We start from the raw sequence: 18,911 nt of genomic DNA on the forward strand, positions 1-18,911 counted from the left end.
AAAGATACTCCGCTTCGCGAGTACCTGGCGACAGCAAAGTTCCGACCTTTACCGTTGATCTTGACCTTGGAAAATAGTGTGTACCAACCCTAGGTCGGAGACCATCACCATATTAGGTTTGGTCATTATCAGTCCAGTTGTGTGAGCTGTAAAAGAGTATATATACATAGGATATGACCTTGATCTTTACCTTGGAAAATCGTGTGCACCATCCCTAGGTTGGGTATCATGATGCCAGGTTATTCATGATCGGTCTAGTGCTGTACTGTAGGAGAGTTGTACACACACACGCGTACGCACACACACACACACACACACACACAGACACACACACGCGCTCGCGTGAACGTTACTACTTATTTGTCTTTTTACCTTTACTTTTGTATAATGCAAACTTTTTCTTCTTTTCTGACTAGAAGTATTTAGCTTGAAATACTATGGCATAACGAGGTTTCTCGCTTACTCCTAACACTTATTGACTTGATAATGTAACAAAGTTCCTATGTAACTTTACGCTTTATCTTCTTATGCACACGCACACACACACACACACACACACACACACACACACACACACACACACACACACGCACGCACACATATATATATATCTCTCTCTCTATATATATATATATATGAGAACAACAGGAATGGAAAATGAAATCACAAAAATTATATATTGGTAAATATAGATCAATTAAAATTATAGATGATGTGGGGGGGAATTTTATCGAATTCTAAATAAAGGAGAAGCGTATTATATTATTTAGAATTCGATAAAACTCCCCCCCCCCAACATCATCTATAATTTTAATTGATCTATTTCGTTCCTAATGAATCCCACGATAGACGCCGCATCCCCACTATGTTACCTAGCATCTTCTCTACTTTTCTGATGAGAAGCATTGGGCTTCGAAATGCCTTGGTATAAAGAGTCCCTTCTATCCCCCAACTAATTGTTTGTTTTCCTTTATCGAATAAATGAACCAATCTATATTTACCAGTAGGAAATTTTGACATGTAGAAATAAATAGTAAGATGAATAAAATCTTTGAATTTTGAATATAGTTGTTTTGTCATCCATTTGTCATCCGTTCGTGTGTGTGTGTGTGTGTGTGTGTGTGTGTGTGTGTGTGTGTGTGTGTGTGTGTTGTTAAATTGATCATACATTGAGCTTCATAAATAAAAGGATTGGTATAAATAAAGGGTGAAATATAATTGAAAAAGCATATTTTCACACACACACAAATACGTTTACTCACTCGCCTCTTTCTTTCGTACTTCGTTATTTTTATCCTATTTACTCCCCCCCCCCGTTCTCTTCTCGTCTTTTCCTTCTCTAACACTTTCTTCGCGTTCTATCTCTCTCTTCCTTTAAATATATATTTCAAGTGGTGACGCAGCGCACTATGTCTAGCGGCCGAGATGGACAGGGCCAATCGTCGCAAGACGAAATTACACTCCTTCAAGTATCTCCCTCTCTATTCCTTTCCCTCTCTCCCTCTCTCTCCCTCTCTCCCTCCCTCTCCCCCCCTCTCTCTCTCTCGTAAATACACTTTCATGCTTTCACTCTATCTATCTTTCTCTTTTTAAACCATTCCCAGATACACTCATACATATCGTACTGAGTTCATATATATGTACGATTTACTATGTTTGGAACACTAATTAATTAATCAAACTAATAATAGTAAAAGCAACACACACTTTTTTCTATTTATTTAATGTTTTTCGTCTTGAAATATGGAATTCGGCATTTTACAAAAAACGTTTATTCTGTTGGTTTTCGGCTTGTTTCGTGATATCTTCGCTTTCAACATCAACTCGGATAAGCCACGGATTTACCAAGGAGGTGAAGGAACCTTGTTCGGTTTCTCCATAGTTCTTCTGAAATATAATTCAACTGTTTAGTAAGTTGTATCTACGCTTTGTCCCTATCTATATTAACTTATGCATGTGTATATGTTCATATATTTGTAGTTAAGGGGTTTAATTCTAAAATCGATCATTATGAATTTTAGAACACAGCTGCTAGGCGTAAGGGTGGATAATGTGTATTTAGTTTTATTTATTTTATGCAAATGAGATAGAGAGGTGGGGTAAGAAAACCTTTGTAAAATACCTCCGATTGTTAAGAAATTTTAACCATAGATAATAGTCATCAATTAATAAACATTCCTCTAATTTCAGTTTCGTTTGAGTATTTTAAAGAATTTTAAGGAGTACAATATTGGCACAAACTCCTTTTTTAATTCAAACATTTCTGATTTTCATTGAATTTGATGCATAGTCATTAAATACCAATTAAACAAGATTCCCTGAATTTTAGTTTCTTCTTATGATTCCATAAGCTTAAGCCTTAAATTTTTAGCCGTTTTCTATAATAATAATCTAATAAATTTTGATCAAAATTGAAAAAAGGATTATAGACATAAGGCTAGTAAGATTTCATTTTGATTTTTAAATTTTGTAAGGGGACATAAAATTAAAGCTAAACTGTTTTGTTTGGTGAATTAATTTTATTTATTACTAGCAGGCCGCCCGGTATTGCCCGGTCGTAAAATACGCATAAATATAACATTTTAATTTATACAGAAATTGAAACACGTGCATGCGAGTATTATGTTTTTTTTTCTGAACAGTTCACTTCTTGTAAGTAAAAAAAAATAGAGTTGAAATCGAAACCAAAATATAAGGCAGTGAGCCAAGTACGATAACCATTAGGCCAGCTCAACACGCTATTTTAAAAGTGTTTTCAAACTTACTTATTTATAGCATAAGGAGTCTGTCATGCGAACGATTCACGCATGCGCATTCGTGAAACAGTTAGCAAACAGATAAAAATCTGATGACCCCCACGTACCAATTTTTTAATTGTGACCCCTTAGCAGCCCTATTTCCGGGTGAAAACCGATTAAAAACATTTTTCCACATCTCTGAATACACTATATACCAAATTTTAAGTGTATAGATAAAAAAAAATCATTGAAAATATAGGTAGAGAAATACCCTCACACACACATATTCTCACTTTCATAGATATATACATTGGACAGGTATTCTTCTAGCTTTTTTATATAAATGTAATGAACGATTTTATCTCATAAAAGATTCTATACAATTTTTGAAAGGATATTAATGGAACCGTAAGTCTAAGGCCTAAGGGTGATTGCCAATCGTGTTAAGGTAGGCGTATTTTATTATTATTATCTTTTAAACCTTAATTTTGCTACCAAATCCCACCAAAATTATCATCCATCCTGAAAAGCACGCTGACTTGTCTAAGTAAAAGTGACGCTAACAAATGCAAAGATAATGAATCGTACAACAAGTAAACACATGTGAAAATTATAGCGATTCGTAGTAAATGTTCTTATGTTCTTACGTAACAGGTATTTCATAGCTGTATTTTACACCTTATTTTCTTGTTAACTATTCTGCACGATTGCTTAAATTTATTTAATGGTAGTGATAGGATGAATCGAATATTTTTTCCCGATTCCGATACGATTATCGATTCCGTACTAAATTCCCGATTCCTATACGATTACCGAGTTCGATTCCGGTTCCTTATAAACCTCTAAACATTAAACTATATAGTTGTATTTTTTCTCCGATTACCGTAAAAACACATGTTAAATGTGCAGATATTTTCCTAAACGTAAAAATATACTTGTGGGGGAGGAGCTATCGATTTTAGCTTCCCTAAGAGTTTAAAATCAATAAATATTTTATTATTTTATCATTATTACCAGCAATGGAAGATTTTGCTTTAAACAAAATCAAATAAAAAAGACAATTAAAAGAATCGTTTTGGCATCGGAAAATCGGTACAAATTTTTCCGATTCCGATACCGATTCCGATACCCCCAAATATTTCGATTTTTCCGATTCCCGATTCCGATTAATCGTCCAAACACTATTAAACAGTACCCATCAATTATTACTAATGTAAAATGTTGTAGAAACAATTGGGATATAGCAACCTCATTGTAATACAGCATCCAGTGCAATAGCTTTTTGCCCAAAACTCCACACTTGTAGAACTCTTTTCCTGCCAACTGTTTTCCCCCAAAAAGGTTAACCAGAGAATTGTTACACAAAATAATTAAAATTAACTGATTGCTAAGTAGTTAATGACACCGACTGTAGATCTGTGTGTGCCGCGTTCGATTTCAGTTATTTTCTACATGATTTATGATATTATTTTTAATTTCCTGTTAGCATCTTTAAAGTTACCAATGTATGAGGTTCAAAAGTTGATCCAATAAATCACAGGTCACCTTTTTTTTCCAAATTAACATAAATAGGCATCTCATGTCTTTGTAATAATCATATTTCACCTTTTTCAGATGTCAAAATCAAGTGGCTTTATGCCTTGTCTAGAGCGGTTTCCATTAAAATAAAATTAGTTCAACTTTTTAAAATAAGGTTAAAAATTATCCAGCATGTTTTCTAATAACACCATTTATTATTATAGTGAGTGTAAGTTAATCAATATTAGTTTTCCTAAAGTTATTTTCATATATATATATATATACTAAATATTTTAAAAGTATTAAATAAATGAAATAATATTAATATATTAAATTAATTAAAGTATTAAGTATTAAATACACACAAAAGACGTGTGAAATATTCTTTAGTTCTGAGATTTAGTTACTTTTAGAACAAATTCCAATTGGTTTCTTTCTAAATAGCTGTAATTTGCAATTAACTCACCTACTAACCAATCCCGTCTATCACTCTCAGCCTCTCTCACTCTATGTTGTATCACTTTTATCTTATTTTCATCTGCTGTTTATCACTTTCGGTTCTCTTCCTCTCTCTACTCTCACTTTTGATTCTCGCAGTCTCTCTCTCTAATTATTTAATCAGAAGTAATAAAACTAACTATAAAACTAAAGATTAAAATAATCCAATGAACAAAAGGAAATATCCTCGATGGTAATATTATTTATCTCTAGAAAGAGAGAGAGAGAGAGAGAGAGAGAGAGAGAGAGAGAGAGAGAGAGAGTGAGAAGAAGAAGTATAGATAGAAATACATGCATACAAACATACCGACAGAGTAGGAGGCAGAGTGAAAGAGATTAATTTTGTATTTTTTAAATTTTTATATGATTGGGTTAGTACTATAATTGTTAACCCTAAGTCAGATTGGCATTCTAATGATGCGTAAGTGCAATTCTGTTTAATAGTTTGTGATTCTGTGTTCATTACTATTATCTGTAATAGAAAAGGAATACGATTATTATTATTATTATTATTAGTAGTAGTAGTAGTAGTAGTAGTAGTAGTAGTATATCAGTACAAAAGCTCCTGTCGATTTTAAAATTTCATTTTTAAAATGAAAATCTGTCAACGAGCTTATAAATGCCACGCTTATAAAATTCTTTGACTTTGATGTGAAATATTAATCCGACTCATGTTCAATCTCCCCTCGTAAGGTTAACCTAAAGCCATCTAAATGGTTTTATAATCCTCAAAAAAAAAAACCCCAAAAAATGATAATCCGAGGGATCAAGGGCAAGAGAATATGTAGGATGCGGCACGGTTTCCCAACCTAATTCTTATATGAGATCTTTGATCAGTAGTGCTGTATGATGACGAGCATTGTCATGTCAACATGGTTGATCCGAAAGGAAAAGGTATTAATTAATTATGATGTAATAACAATATGAAAAAAAAAAAGATTACAATTGTTTAAAATGCATCTTATACAATACGTCAAATCTTTTGCACCGACCTGATAGTAGCTGCATATGTATCACTTTATGTCTTTAAAGCGATGTTTTATGCCAAATTTTAGTCAAGTTCTGTCAAGTAGTTTCGGAGTCTAAAGACAAGAATGTAGATGAAAAGAAACTCAGTGTTGCATATATGGAAGTTTATCTGGTAGAAAGAGAATGTTCTGTTTTGCGGTTGTTGTAAAAGTGGAACGGAAGTTTAAATTTCATTTCGTTTTAATCTCTCTTTTTTTTATTGTGCCCTTCAAAACGAAAGTAATCGAAAGATTACCATTCAGCAATCGTACTTTTTATATATTAAAAAACGAAAGATTTTTTTTATATAAATAAAATTTTATTAACAAAAATGAAATAATTTTAGTTTTAAACGAAAAAAGTCTGGTATACCTTTTTGGTATTTTTTATATAAGTCCAACTCACCGTTCATATTGGAAATCTCGACTTTTATAGGTTTTCGAGTATGCGTACAACCAATAAACACCCCAACCTCCCCATGTTAAGAACAGCTTTCGGAATAGACTCCCTCCCCATGTTAAAGACGGCTTTCGGAATAGACACTTCCCAACCTTGTCAGCATATTCGAAAACCTACACAATTTGACATGTCGAACGTGAACGACGAGTTGGACGTAATGTAAAAATGTACCGAATTTAAATCGTAACGAAAATTAAATTTCCGTTCCATTTTTATAACAACCGTAAAAAAAGAGCATTCTCCGCAAGTTTTACCGTTTATTTGAATGAATCTTCCCTGGATCGATCTCATTTTGTTTGGTTAACCAGAGAATTGTTGCATAAAATAATTTAAGTTAACTGATCGTTATGTGGTTAATGACGCCGACTGTAGATCTATTTATGCCGGGTTCGATTTCAGTTCTTTTCTACATTTTATAATATTATTTTTAATTTCCTGTTAGCATCTGTCAATGTACTAACGTATAAGATTCGAAAGTTGGTGCAATAAGTCACAGGTTATCTTGTAAAACTATGTAAAGATAAAATGTATTATTATTTACGAAAACAAAACTGCATAAAAGAGAAGGGTATATTCATATGGTTTAAATGGGTGAAATGATTTAAAGAAGAGACGTATTTTTAAGCAGATAATTTAAATTGACAGAACTAAAACACGACCTAAGAGGTGACGGTTTTAAGTGGTTAATGAAAATTAATTGTAAACCTCTGTGTGCCGGGTTTGAATCCAGTTTAGTTTACAGAAACAGTTTCATTCAATCCACACTTGACCTTGTGTCTAACCTCTCGGAGATGAGTTAAACAAAGTAAAAATGTTGAATAAAATAATTATTTAACGTTAACTGACAAAGATTTTAATATTCGCCCTGAATGACATCAGAATATTAAAATTATCTTTTCATGTGGATTGCCTTGGCTTTGATCTTGCAATGATTGTCTCATAACACTTGGAAATTGGAAACTTGTGTCTGAAATATTAGACGATTTTTCTTTCCAAGTAAATATTTGTCGTTGACACTAAATATTTTTCTCAATTAGGTTCAATTACGAAGATACTATGACGCAGACGTCCTTCCTGTAGCGTGCTACGGGCTTGAATGCGTTAACTGGGTGACAAAATCGGAAACTTTCCCAAGCTCATCATGCGGTTCATTATTGATCGTTTGGTCACGTTAAGCGTTCCAATGTATAACTATGCAAAATATCCGTTGAAGACATTATACAAAACAGCCGGTCAGAAGGTAGTCAAAAGAAAAGATAGATGGACAACGTTTGTGAATGAACAAACATGAACAACTTGTTTTCATACCAAAGGGTTGGGAGGACACCCAGCCGTATTTTGCATCTATCGGAGGAAAAATTTATTATTACAATTGTTCACTCACTAAGAGTTCTCACACAGGCTATCATCAAAGAACTCTTTTTGAGAACAACTTGCTGTGTTCCCTGGAGTTTGAGTGACAAGTCTCCTCAGATTTCCAGCACTCTCCACCTCTTCTGGTTATATTTGGAAATTAATTTGTGTTATCGCATCGACCGTTTACCATTGATTTCTCGTTGGTAGAGGCCATTAATATTCACTGGCATTTGATTGGCAATAAGTCTCTCCAAAGTTCCAGTCCTCTTCGTACGTATCATGTGGAGGCCTGGTTAGTATTTTCTATTCTCGGTCTTTCCCTCCTCCTTGACCCTTCGACTATTTGGTGCGGTGCCAGTTGTGCTGACATCAGATTTTTGGGGTGGCGAAAGGGGGAGACGGAGAGAGAGGAAGAGAGAGGAAGGAGAGAGATGAAGGAGAGGAGTGGGATAGAGGACGGGAGTGGGAGGAGGGGAGAGGGAAAGAGGGAATGTGCGCTTTTCATTCTTGATGTACCAGTTCTCTTGGTTGCGACGTTTTGTTTCATTTCTCTTGCAGTTTATATATATTAGAATTTGTCGGTCATTATAAGAAGAACAAGAACAAGAAGATATGAAAATTTTTAACTTTTATGCGTACAATAAATCGATCACAATAACTGATGTATATAGATCGTTATTATCGTGTTTATCTATTAATAAAACACTTGCATCATTGTAGAATTTATTTATGATTAAATTATATCATAGAATCAAACAAGGGTTAAAAAAAATCTAAAAGTTGCCCATTTACTCAGACATTACACAAAAATCGGTGTTTCAATGGCTTTTGTCAGTGAGCTGTCCAAGAATAATTAAGTAGAATGGACTAGCCGTTACCGGCCATCATTATTTGCAAGTAGTCCGGCCAATGAACCTGAATTGGTTGATTGACTCATAATACATAGGAATAAAAATATTTGGTACCAGAAATTCTAAAGATGTATAACTTTGTTGTATAGTTATTTTGAATCTGGAATTGTTCACTTTGTTCCTCACTAAAGCAATAAAATCTCTAAATATGTTATCTTATCTTGGATGTTTATATTATTTATTTATTTTCAAATAACTTCATGGCCCCCTCTTCACAAAAGTAGATATAGATTTACTGCCTTACATTTTGTTTTGTTTTGTAACATATCAAATCTTTTTCGGGTTATTTAATGCTCAATCTAGTATTTTCGGTAAACGTTGCGATGCTTCAAATTATTTATATTTTTAAATATTTATTCAACATTGTTTTGATTAGTTATTGCTGGTGTACATTGAAGTTTAAACGAACATATACAGTTTCATGTAATGCTTGGAATTTTGTTTAACCGGTAGATGGATCGTTCCTGGCATGGTAATAGCAGTCAAGTTAGGCGTAATAGTAACTATGGAGTTCGTCAAAATTCCGAAATGTCACAATTTGTGATTTTACAACCGGAAGTAATTTAATGTAATACATAGGTCAATCTGTATTATTTAGATTTTTTTGATTACTCTGTTCTCACCTTCAGTTTTATTCATACAACGTTTCGTCCTATGTAACCTCCGACCTTCTTCAGGTGTATCTTTTCGAACTCGAGAATCTGTACGGAATTTCGAGCGGAAACTTTTATTTATAAACATGATAACATGTTCTCGTTCCGTCAGACATGATCAGGTAAAACTCTTAAGTGATTTGTAATTGTATTCTTAGTATTGCCCGCACTGAACCTTCAACCTCCAAAAGAGTGTCATTCATAACTGAATTACAATGACCTGGGTGTAACGGATAAAGTAAAATTCAGTTCTAAATGACACTATTCTTGAGGTTTAAGGTTAATCAATTCAAGCGATACTAACAATTCAATTGTGAATTACTTCAGATTTTTGCACGATCATGGCTGACAGAACGAGAATAAATAAAAAAAATCATCGAATAAGAAAACACGGAGAACGAATAGTGAATTAATAAGATGTACTTTTGCAATATGCAAATTAGTTCACCTTAGGACTTAAATAGGATACATATGATCACTATATTAGATAGTCTATTTTGAAAAAGGATTTGACGTATCAAATTCACTGCCGCTCAACTTAATAAGCAGTGATTACGTTAAATAAAATTATGTTTTTACAATAGGATTTGTAAATGAAGTTAATATGGGTGACAATCATCAAACTGTTTTGCTTTGCCATCGTGTGTGTGTGTCTGTATGTGTGTGTGTGCGTGTGTGTATGTTATAAAAGCTTTGTTTTAAATAATATAATTTTACAACAGAACACAGCAAAATACCTGATTTAAATAAAAATGAACCCAATGAATTACGATAGTATTTAATCATGGTTTCATAAGTTCAAGGTACTGATTACTCGTAGATATGACTAAACACGTGAATGTAGATAACTCTCTGCATCCGAATAATGAGATATCTGTACACATTAAGATTTTTTCTAGCTATTAGTTTCGTTATTCTTTATTCAAGTGGTTAAGATAACACACACAATTCGGTGTCTTTCTTTCTGAATCATAGGCTCGAATCCTGCACGAGTCTCATATTTCTTTTTTTGTATTTCCAACCCTATGGATCACATTAATATAAAAGTTAAAAGTTGAAACGAAATTATTGCTTAAAAGAAAAGAAACACAAACAAACGTAATAAATATCAGCAATTTGTAAATTATGTTTTTTTTGTGGAGCCCGACGTGTTTTATTTTGATTACAGAAATACCAGTGTTTTCCCTTTTCAGCTTGTATATCGGCGCCCCAAAGGGTGACAAAACAACGTTTACCAACAGCTCGGGTGACATGTCACTCGACCGGTTGGATGGCAGAGTCCAAATGTGCACTAGTTCGAGATGCGACGACATCCGAGTAGGTAAGTCTTTTATCGCCCTTTCTGAAGACGCCATCTCAAATCGTATTTCTTAAAAGTGTATGAGCCGTAGACACTGCGAACTATGCTTGTCCGTTTATTTTAAAAAATATTTTTTATAATTTTCTCGGCTAAATCAGATAAACAACAACAACAACAACAACAACAACAACAACAACAACATCGTATGATTTCCAGAAGGAATTTGGTGGTTTTCGAAATAATAAGAGAAAACAGTATCGTATGTAAAAGAATAATCGGTTGGTTATCCCAAAGCAGTGGTTTTACTAGTATCGATACGTGTAACAGAAAATCGTCTGCGTCTGGAAGGAAGGGAAGACTAAGGAGATAGAATGATACTCCTAGAGGGGCTCTACATAAGTAGCGTTTAAATTAGTGTGAATTTTAATAATTCGAAACAGAGGGCAAAAACTCCCCAGACAAAAAATAGTCGAATGATGGAAGGATATTATGACGTCACATTTTTTTAGCGAGATAGAACATAGGATTTCAGTTCAGTCTCCATTCGAGAAGCGATACGGACGCGATATGCCCAAATAATGTAGGAATAATCTGTCCGTTGCTTCGCCGATTTCTCGGGAGTAAGTTAGCAAACTAAGAAGTGAATAATAATTAAAACAGTAGTCTCTCTCCATAAATATATCCTCTTAAATAAAACCTTGAATACGCAAAGTTCTTTTATATAGAATGTTAGTGATATTGTATTTTCGTCTGTATGTAACCTACGCGCCTACTGCCATATGGTTGCTTTATCTAACTTTAAACAACCCCACTGTTGATCAAATATATGCTGCATTTGTGTAGTTTTTACAGTAAGGGAAGCATCAATATCATAAAAGTGTAAACAAAACAAGTATCGGAACTAAAAAAAACGCATATAATCATGTGTATTTAAATTTGATAATAAAATAACATTTATGCTGGCAAATTTAATTAAATAATAATATTGAAGATTAGACTAATGGATGCGAACAGAGGTAACTTGTAATTGAATTATAAAAATAACTGCGAATTTTAATAACTGGGCTGCAGACTATAATGTAGAATGTATGTTTATCGTAAAGACTGTAATCATTAAATCATGGTATAAAATATTTGGTCTTAAATCTATAAATAATAATACGTATGTTTGAAAAGTGTTAATTAAATAAAAACTTGAAAAAAAAACACTAGAAAATAATAAACTGATTTATAATAACACTTGCCACGAAACTAGTAATTTAAGCGTGTACCACTAGAATAGAACAAAAAAGAAAAAACAAACCATGATGGAAACAAATCTGGCTACGAACGATTACTGAATTCGAGTAATTACTTCATTGCAAGGCAAGTGTACTCAATCTAAAAAATGCAGATTAAAAAATGAATGTCGGTTGTATTAACTGAAAAGGTTCTATTCGTGGGATGAAAAACTTTTAAAATATTGATTTTTCTAATGCATCAATAAAGGCCAAGTTTGTGCAAATTATAATTTTGATAAACAGTTATATTCTTATATGCCAACTGAGGGTTGAAACAATTGTACACATTCTTGTCTATCTATATATATATAAAAGTGAAAGTGTCTGTGTGTGCATGTGTGTCTGTCTGTGTACATTTCCCTACACAATAACTCTGTCAATTTTCAGTCTACAGATGCGAAATTTGATATACGGGGTATGGAAATTTGAGAAAATCTTTGTAATCCGTTTTCGGCCAGAAATTTAGCTATTAAGGGTTCAAAATTAAACTATTTGACTTTTGAGAACTCTACCAAACTCCTCTGCCAATTTTGGGCCTAACACTTGAAATTTTAGATATAGGTTCCTTAGACATGAATCTTAATTAATAACTTGATTTGAGCCCAAAACAATAAATGTTAAGGGATCATAATAGGGGTCAAACTTAAAAAAAAATTGACCTCTGCGTTCTCTACCAAATTACTCAAACAATTTCTGGTCTAAACATTTGAAATTTTACATAAAGGGTATTCAGAGATAGGGCAAGCTTTTTAATAGGTTTGGGTCGAAAATTTGAGCTCCCAATATATAAATGAATGTATGTATGTATGTTTGCATGTTTGCCTAAAACTTTCGACAGAGGCGACGGATTTTCTACAGGGAGGGGTCGCTTTTTTCGCCGATATTTTCGAAAGTCACCACCTCTTTTCGATTGTCTAGCTTTAATTTAAACCTACCTCAGTTCTGGTTAGCGGTGGTCGTAACAGCAAAGACGTCACGTTTTTCCCCGTTTTTTTTTCCTCCTTCGCGGTACGGGCTCAAGCCTGCCTTCCTACTACTACTTTTTTTTTTGCTGAACATACACCTCCAAACACCCGGGCAACGCCGGGCTGAAATTAGTATATCTATAAAAGTGAACGTGTCTGTCTGTTTGCCTGTGTGTCTGTGTACATTTTCGAAAGTCATCTCCTGTTTTCGATTGTCTAGCCGTAACGTGACGGTGGTCGTAACAGCAAAGACGTCACGTTTCCCCCTGTTCTTTTCCCCCTTCACGGTACGGGTTCTAACCTGCCTTCCTACAACTATTTTTTTTTCTCAGCATATGCCTCCAAACACCCGGACATCGCCGGGCTGAAATGCTAGTTACTAATAAAAGAATATTTTTCTGAAAATGAGTAAATACTTTTATATCTATACCTGTTAACGTAGGTTCTTTAAAGAATATATATATATATATATACATATATATATATATATATATATATATATATATATATATCGCTTTAAAAAGTAATCTACGGAATACGGAAAACCCCTAGGGACCCCTTTCCTCCAAAAACGCATCAGAAGTTAATCGTTGGTATATCAATATATCTCCAAGCAGGTCTAATGATTTAACAAATTCTTTCTGTCAACAGAGAGGTTTGTGTGAAATAATCGAGACTGAGTCCAGTCCCGATTTTTTCATGCAAGCCTTCTCTCTATCGACAGAAAGAATTTGTTAAATCATTAGACTTGCTCAGAGATATATTTTAATCGTTCCCATACCCCCTCTATCTCAAGTGTACATATATTTTATATTATTGATATATATTTTACGAAAATTCCAATTCGCTTTTTTTACTCGCTTATCCCCAGCATTTACTCTTGCGTGTCAATTTAATTCATTTTTTGTTGCATCTCTTGATAACCAACGATTAACTCCTGATGAGTTTGTTGGCGAAAAGGGGCCCCTAAAATTTTTCCGTATATTATTTTTAAAGCGTTGTATAGTTTATATATATATATATATACATATATATATATATATGTATGTATATATATATATATATATATATATATATATATATATATATATAGTTATGTTGTTATCTCTATTTAAAAAAAAACAGAAAAACAAATTATCATACAATGTTACCACTAATTATCTATGTTCATTTAATATGTTTTATTAATACTATTCATTGAGTTCTTAAACTAAATTTCGTTATTTCTTTATTTAATTAAAATCATTTTTTAATCCGGACTAATCAACTAAGTTATATTGTTACGATTCTATGTTAGTTTCGCAACAATATAACTTAGTTTATTAGTCCGGATTAAAAAAATAATTTAAATTAAATAAAGAAATAACGAAATTTAATTTAAGAAATCAATGAATAGTATTAGTAAACAATATTAAATGGACATAGGCAATTAGTGGTGACATTGTATGATATTTTGTTTGAATTTTTTTTAAATGGAGATACGAAAATAGATAAATATATAAATCTTTAAAAAAATACTTTGCAAGGATGAGATATAGGTAAAATATTTTCGCTTGTTTTCTTTTCCTTATGAGCGAAATGGTTTCCATAATGTTTTATTGTTAAAGTGTTTTTATTCAATAAGTCTGCAGAAAGGCTGTTCTTGTGAAAATTTTCAAACGACATAACGTTTGAATTTGTCCGAATAGTCTTGAAACAATTGTAATTGACGATTAAATACACTATTTGTTGCTATCAACACATTCTTTGAAGTCTTTGTTTCTGTTACAACAATATATGAATGCTCAATTATGAAATATGATAATTTTGTAACTTACAGTTTTAAGGCATCTCTTGTTGGCTTAAAATTGATATATGAACGATTACTGAATTATTTAAACCCAGTAAAATTCGGAATACTACAAATAAGACTATATATATATATATATATATATATATATATATATATATATATATATATATATAACACGGTAATGTTTGAATATATGGTTATGTGGCAGGTTTAGTCATTTAGAACTGCTTTAAAGCTTCACCGCTCACTCATTTTTCGACCAAGTTAAAAACAATTATTACAGTTTATAGATCACAATCTCATCTATATTGTGAAGTTTCTTTTTTCAATTTTCGTTCAGTAAAACAAAAGTTATGATGAATTTTCTGGTGTTCAAAATCGTAAAAATATGTAAGGCCATGAGCAACGCTTTTTATGACTGGTTCCTATAGTAACATCGTCGCTTCAGCGACCACTGTCGCAAAAAGAGAAGTAATTTGTGTAACAGACAGAATGAAAGCATGAAAGGGAGATAATTGGGGGGGTTATTGAAGGCAGGCGAGTGCCGTACATTGTTATTACATGTGTTTATGAGGGCAAAAAATGAGACTGAAATTAAAAAAAAACAAGTGAATTTATTGGAAACCGGAAAAATCATGGATTACATAGAAAAATGTGAGCATGAAAAGTAATATGGCTAAGCTTGAACATGGAAAAGTAAAAGACTATTTGTTAAAACTGGAAAAGAACAGGACAAGATAGTCTAGTAAAAAATATAATAAATGTATAACTTAAAATATTGCTGCATTAAGAATGTTTTTAATTCAATTATATAATCAATTCTTAATGCTGCAATATTTTAAGTTATAAATTTATTATATTTTTTACTAGAATATCTTGTCCTTTTCTTTTCCAGTTTTAACAACTAGTTCCTTTACTGTTCCATGTTTAAGCTTAATCATATTACTTTTGATGCTTGCATTTTTCTATTGTAATATATACATGTATATAATCGGAGGTTAATATTTTCCAAAAGTAAAGTGACCAATAAAGTTTTACGAGGTTAATACAAGAGTTCTCAATACCGAAGTAGGACAAGCTATACTTTCTATTTGTTTTTGCATGAATAGTAATATGTTGGTACATGAGCAGGTTTAGGTCAGCTAGTTATCAGTAACTAGAAATCTCTTCAAGCGATACAGCTTATACGAAAGCAAACGTTGCATTCGTATAAACTGTATCGCCTAGAAGAAGTCTCTAGTTACTATGAAATAGCTAACAGAAACATGCTCATGACTGTGTAGCAACATATTACTACGTATGCAAAAACAAATAGAAAGTATACATATATGTATATATAAATACGATTTAACCTCGAGTGATGTCTAGTCAAGTAACAACACCTTCATCAGTATTTCTACTACGTTAAGCGCATATATAGATAAATAATCGTTATTATATAGATAATTTATTACCTATTGTCTTGAAATATACTTCTTGTAATTGCTTCTTTTATTTAACTTTGCAGAACATCATTCGAGCATTTATGAAGAAATGTTTGGATTTTCTATGGAATTGGTTCCAAAAACCATAGATAAAGAAAGACGAATGATTGTAAGCATTTTAAAACATTTTTTGTATTTGGCATAAAACATTTATATACTTAAACCAACACAAAACACAAATGCGCATACACACACACATACACACACACATACACACACACACATACACACACACACACACACACACACACACACACACACACACATATATATATATATATATATATATATATATATATAGTTTTTTATTTGAATTTCATTCAGAAAAATATAATTTTTCAGAACAGAAATTTATGTTTTGTATAAAGAATACAATTCAAAGTTTTTTTCTTAACTCATGGATTTTCGATGTAGGCTCATCTCATCAGAGGAAAAGCCATAAGCAAATATTAAATCTAATTCGAAATAGTTTTGCTATTTATCACACACAAATAAATATATCAAAAATTAATTACATCTTTTTAAGGGACATAGATAAAGAAAATAGAGGAAATAAGAGTAGAAGAAATAAAATGATATGAGATTGTGGTATCTGGGTGTCGTGGCAATCCTTGTATACAGTGGGATAATGTGGTCAGAATGCGAGTTTGCTAAATACATCCTTATTGTAATTAGATTAAAATTTGTTATAAAGCAGTCTTGGCCATTATATTTTCTATTTTATAAGACTCAGTACTACACGATTCATTAATCTGTGTTCATATTTATCCCAAGATTCTTATATATATATATACTAGACTACCCGTGTCACGTTAGCTATGGAATTCATGTATGCGCGTGACACTTGTGACGTAAAGAAAATGTTTTTTTTCTTTTTCACATAACAGAAACATTTCTATGAAAATATATTGAAATGAAAAATCACGGATGGATCACTCAAACATGAAAAAAGAAATCCTCCCTATTCGTGTAAAGTTACCTATTTTTCCGAAAAATCGCTCAAAAATCGAAAATTAAACATGATTTTCCTACGAATCGAACGCCGACGAAAGTCATTTAGCAGCAAAAACGCACATGAACCTACCGATGAGAAATATAAGAATGAAAAGCCCATATTGGAATCCTTCAACCAAGTTATAGAAACTTAAAATCTAAAAGAAAATAATTAATAAAACCTGAATCAAAAAAATAAAACCTAAATAAATAAAATAAAATAAAACTAATATTGAAACAGATTAGTAAATGTGTCAACAAATTCATCGTTCTCACACAACTATTTTGTATCTAGAAATGTAAACAAAAAATAAAAAACACAAGGAAGAAAGAACGAAAAAGGGACGGATAGAGAGTATTATTATTATTATTATTATTATTATTATTATTATTATTATTATTAGTAGTAGTAGTAGTAGTAGTAGTAGTCCTAGCTTTACTACAATTGTTCTTATGTTTGTCAACGGTTTAAAGTTGTTTAGTTGTAAGAAAATAGCGACAGTATAGTTGTAATAAAGAATAGTTGCAAAGTACCCCACGCTTCCCATATAAAATAATAATTTCGAAATAATAACGTTAATATTTCAGTGCGCAGGTCAAAATCTGCAAAAGAAGCGATTTGTATTTATTTGTTTATGTTGTTATAGGTTAATGTTTATGCGCGCATGCGCATGCGCAACCGGATGTCGTAAACCGGAAAATGTGTTACATCACTTGTTACAGGGTCATTTGAGTTTTATAATTATATATAATAGTCTATAATATAAAGCTCGTCACGAATAGGTTCCTATATCTATAATATAAAGCTGAATATGTGTGTGTGTGTGTGTGTGTGTGTGTGTGTGTGTGTGTGTGTGTGTGTGTGTGTGTGTGTGTGTGTGGTCACGGATAGGCTCCTATATGGTTGACTATTTAAAAAAAAACTGATTACATATAATGATAGAAGATGTATCGAAGATGGAAATAAAAAATTAAAAAAGAAACGTTTACAAGGGTTTTTGATATAGATGTACATAAGAATACTTTGATAAGTATGTTTCAACTTAAATAGGGATGGTATAATAAAATTGTGGGGTCTGCGTTCGCACCTGTACTCCATGGAAATATGGCACAAACTTTAACAAAGACTTTCCATATCTATTTGCATAAGTATACTTTGATAATTGTTTCAGTTTGAAGAAATATGGTATAATAAATTTATTGGGTGTTTGTTCGCGCCTGACCTCTATAGAATGTAAATATGTCACAAAGTTTAACAAGGTTTTTTAAAAGGGATGAGGGTCCACAATAACACCTTAACTTTAATCTTAATTCACGTTAGCTTTTATTTATTATTTTTATTTGAATCATATTGTCGAATAAATTCACCTCATAAATTCACGTTCTTATTAAAGTGAAAGCCCCCCCCCCAAAAGTCGGAACTTTAGACAATTCTCGACACAAATTTTGCATAACTTTGTTTTTTTTCCTTCTCCACTTGCACGTGGCACTCTTTCGAAAATATATAAATAGATAAATAATAAAAAATAAGAATGTTACTTGTTATCATGTCAAAAGAAGGAAAAAAATCCTGCTCACGTGATTACGTGTCTTTTTAAAAATATTTACATAACCTTTTTATTTTTATTTATATATGTTTAAGCTTTTTTTTGTCAGTGTACTAGAAGGAATTCAGTTGATTACAACTCTTTCTGCGTGTTCTTTACATTACAATAGTACAAGCTTGAATCCGACTGCGCAATACTACACCATTCAATACTGTAAAACTGAAACGAAGCTGTTCTGCTTGAAAAGGGCGCCATTTTCTTCTTATTCATATTTATATCGATTCTTTGCTTTAAAAAACTAAAGTAATTACGTGTTTACTTTTTTAATATCCCATTTTGCTGTTTCGGATTATTTTACTAAAGTAAGTAAAGCTTCATTATTTTTCAAAACTGTTTTTGTTTCTTTGTT

The 18,911-nt window shown here is 32.1% G+C and overlaps 1 protein-coding gene across 2 annotated transcripts in view; it reads left to right on the forward strand.

Moving 5' to 3' along the window:
- Window positions 1-1,242: 1,242 nt before the first annotated feature.
- LOC145292146 (integrin alpha-9-like) overlaps window positions 1,243-18,911 on the forward strand; it is an 89,977-nt gene continuing 72,308 nt past the window's right edge. For both annotated transcript variants that reach the window (XR_013869557.1, XM_080138275.1), the window contains exons 1-3: window positions 1,243-1,910; window positions 10,335-10,462; window positions 15,986-16,071. Coding sequence is in view for 1 of the 2 variants with exons in the window: in XM_080138275.1 (XP_079994401.1) it covers window positions 1,744-1,910; window positions 10,335-10,462; window positions 15,986-16,071 (381 nt within the window). In the remaining variant the exon portion in view is untranslated. The remainder of the gene's footprint in view (window positions 1,911-10,334; window positions 10,463-15,985; window positions 16,072-18,911) is intronic.

The sequence above is a fragment of the Euprymna scolopes genome, chromosome 13 (assembly GCF_053919585.1).
Source record: "Euprymna scolopes isolate OS-2025 chromosome 13, ASM5391958v1, whole genome shotgun sequence".
NCBI classification, from domain to species: domain Eukaryota; kingdom Metazoa; phylum Mollusca; class Cephalopoda; order Sepiida; family Sepiolidae; genus Euprymna; species Euprymna scolopes.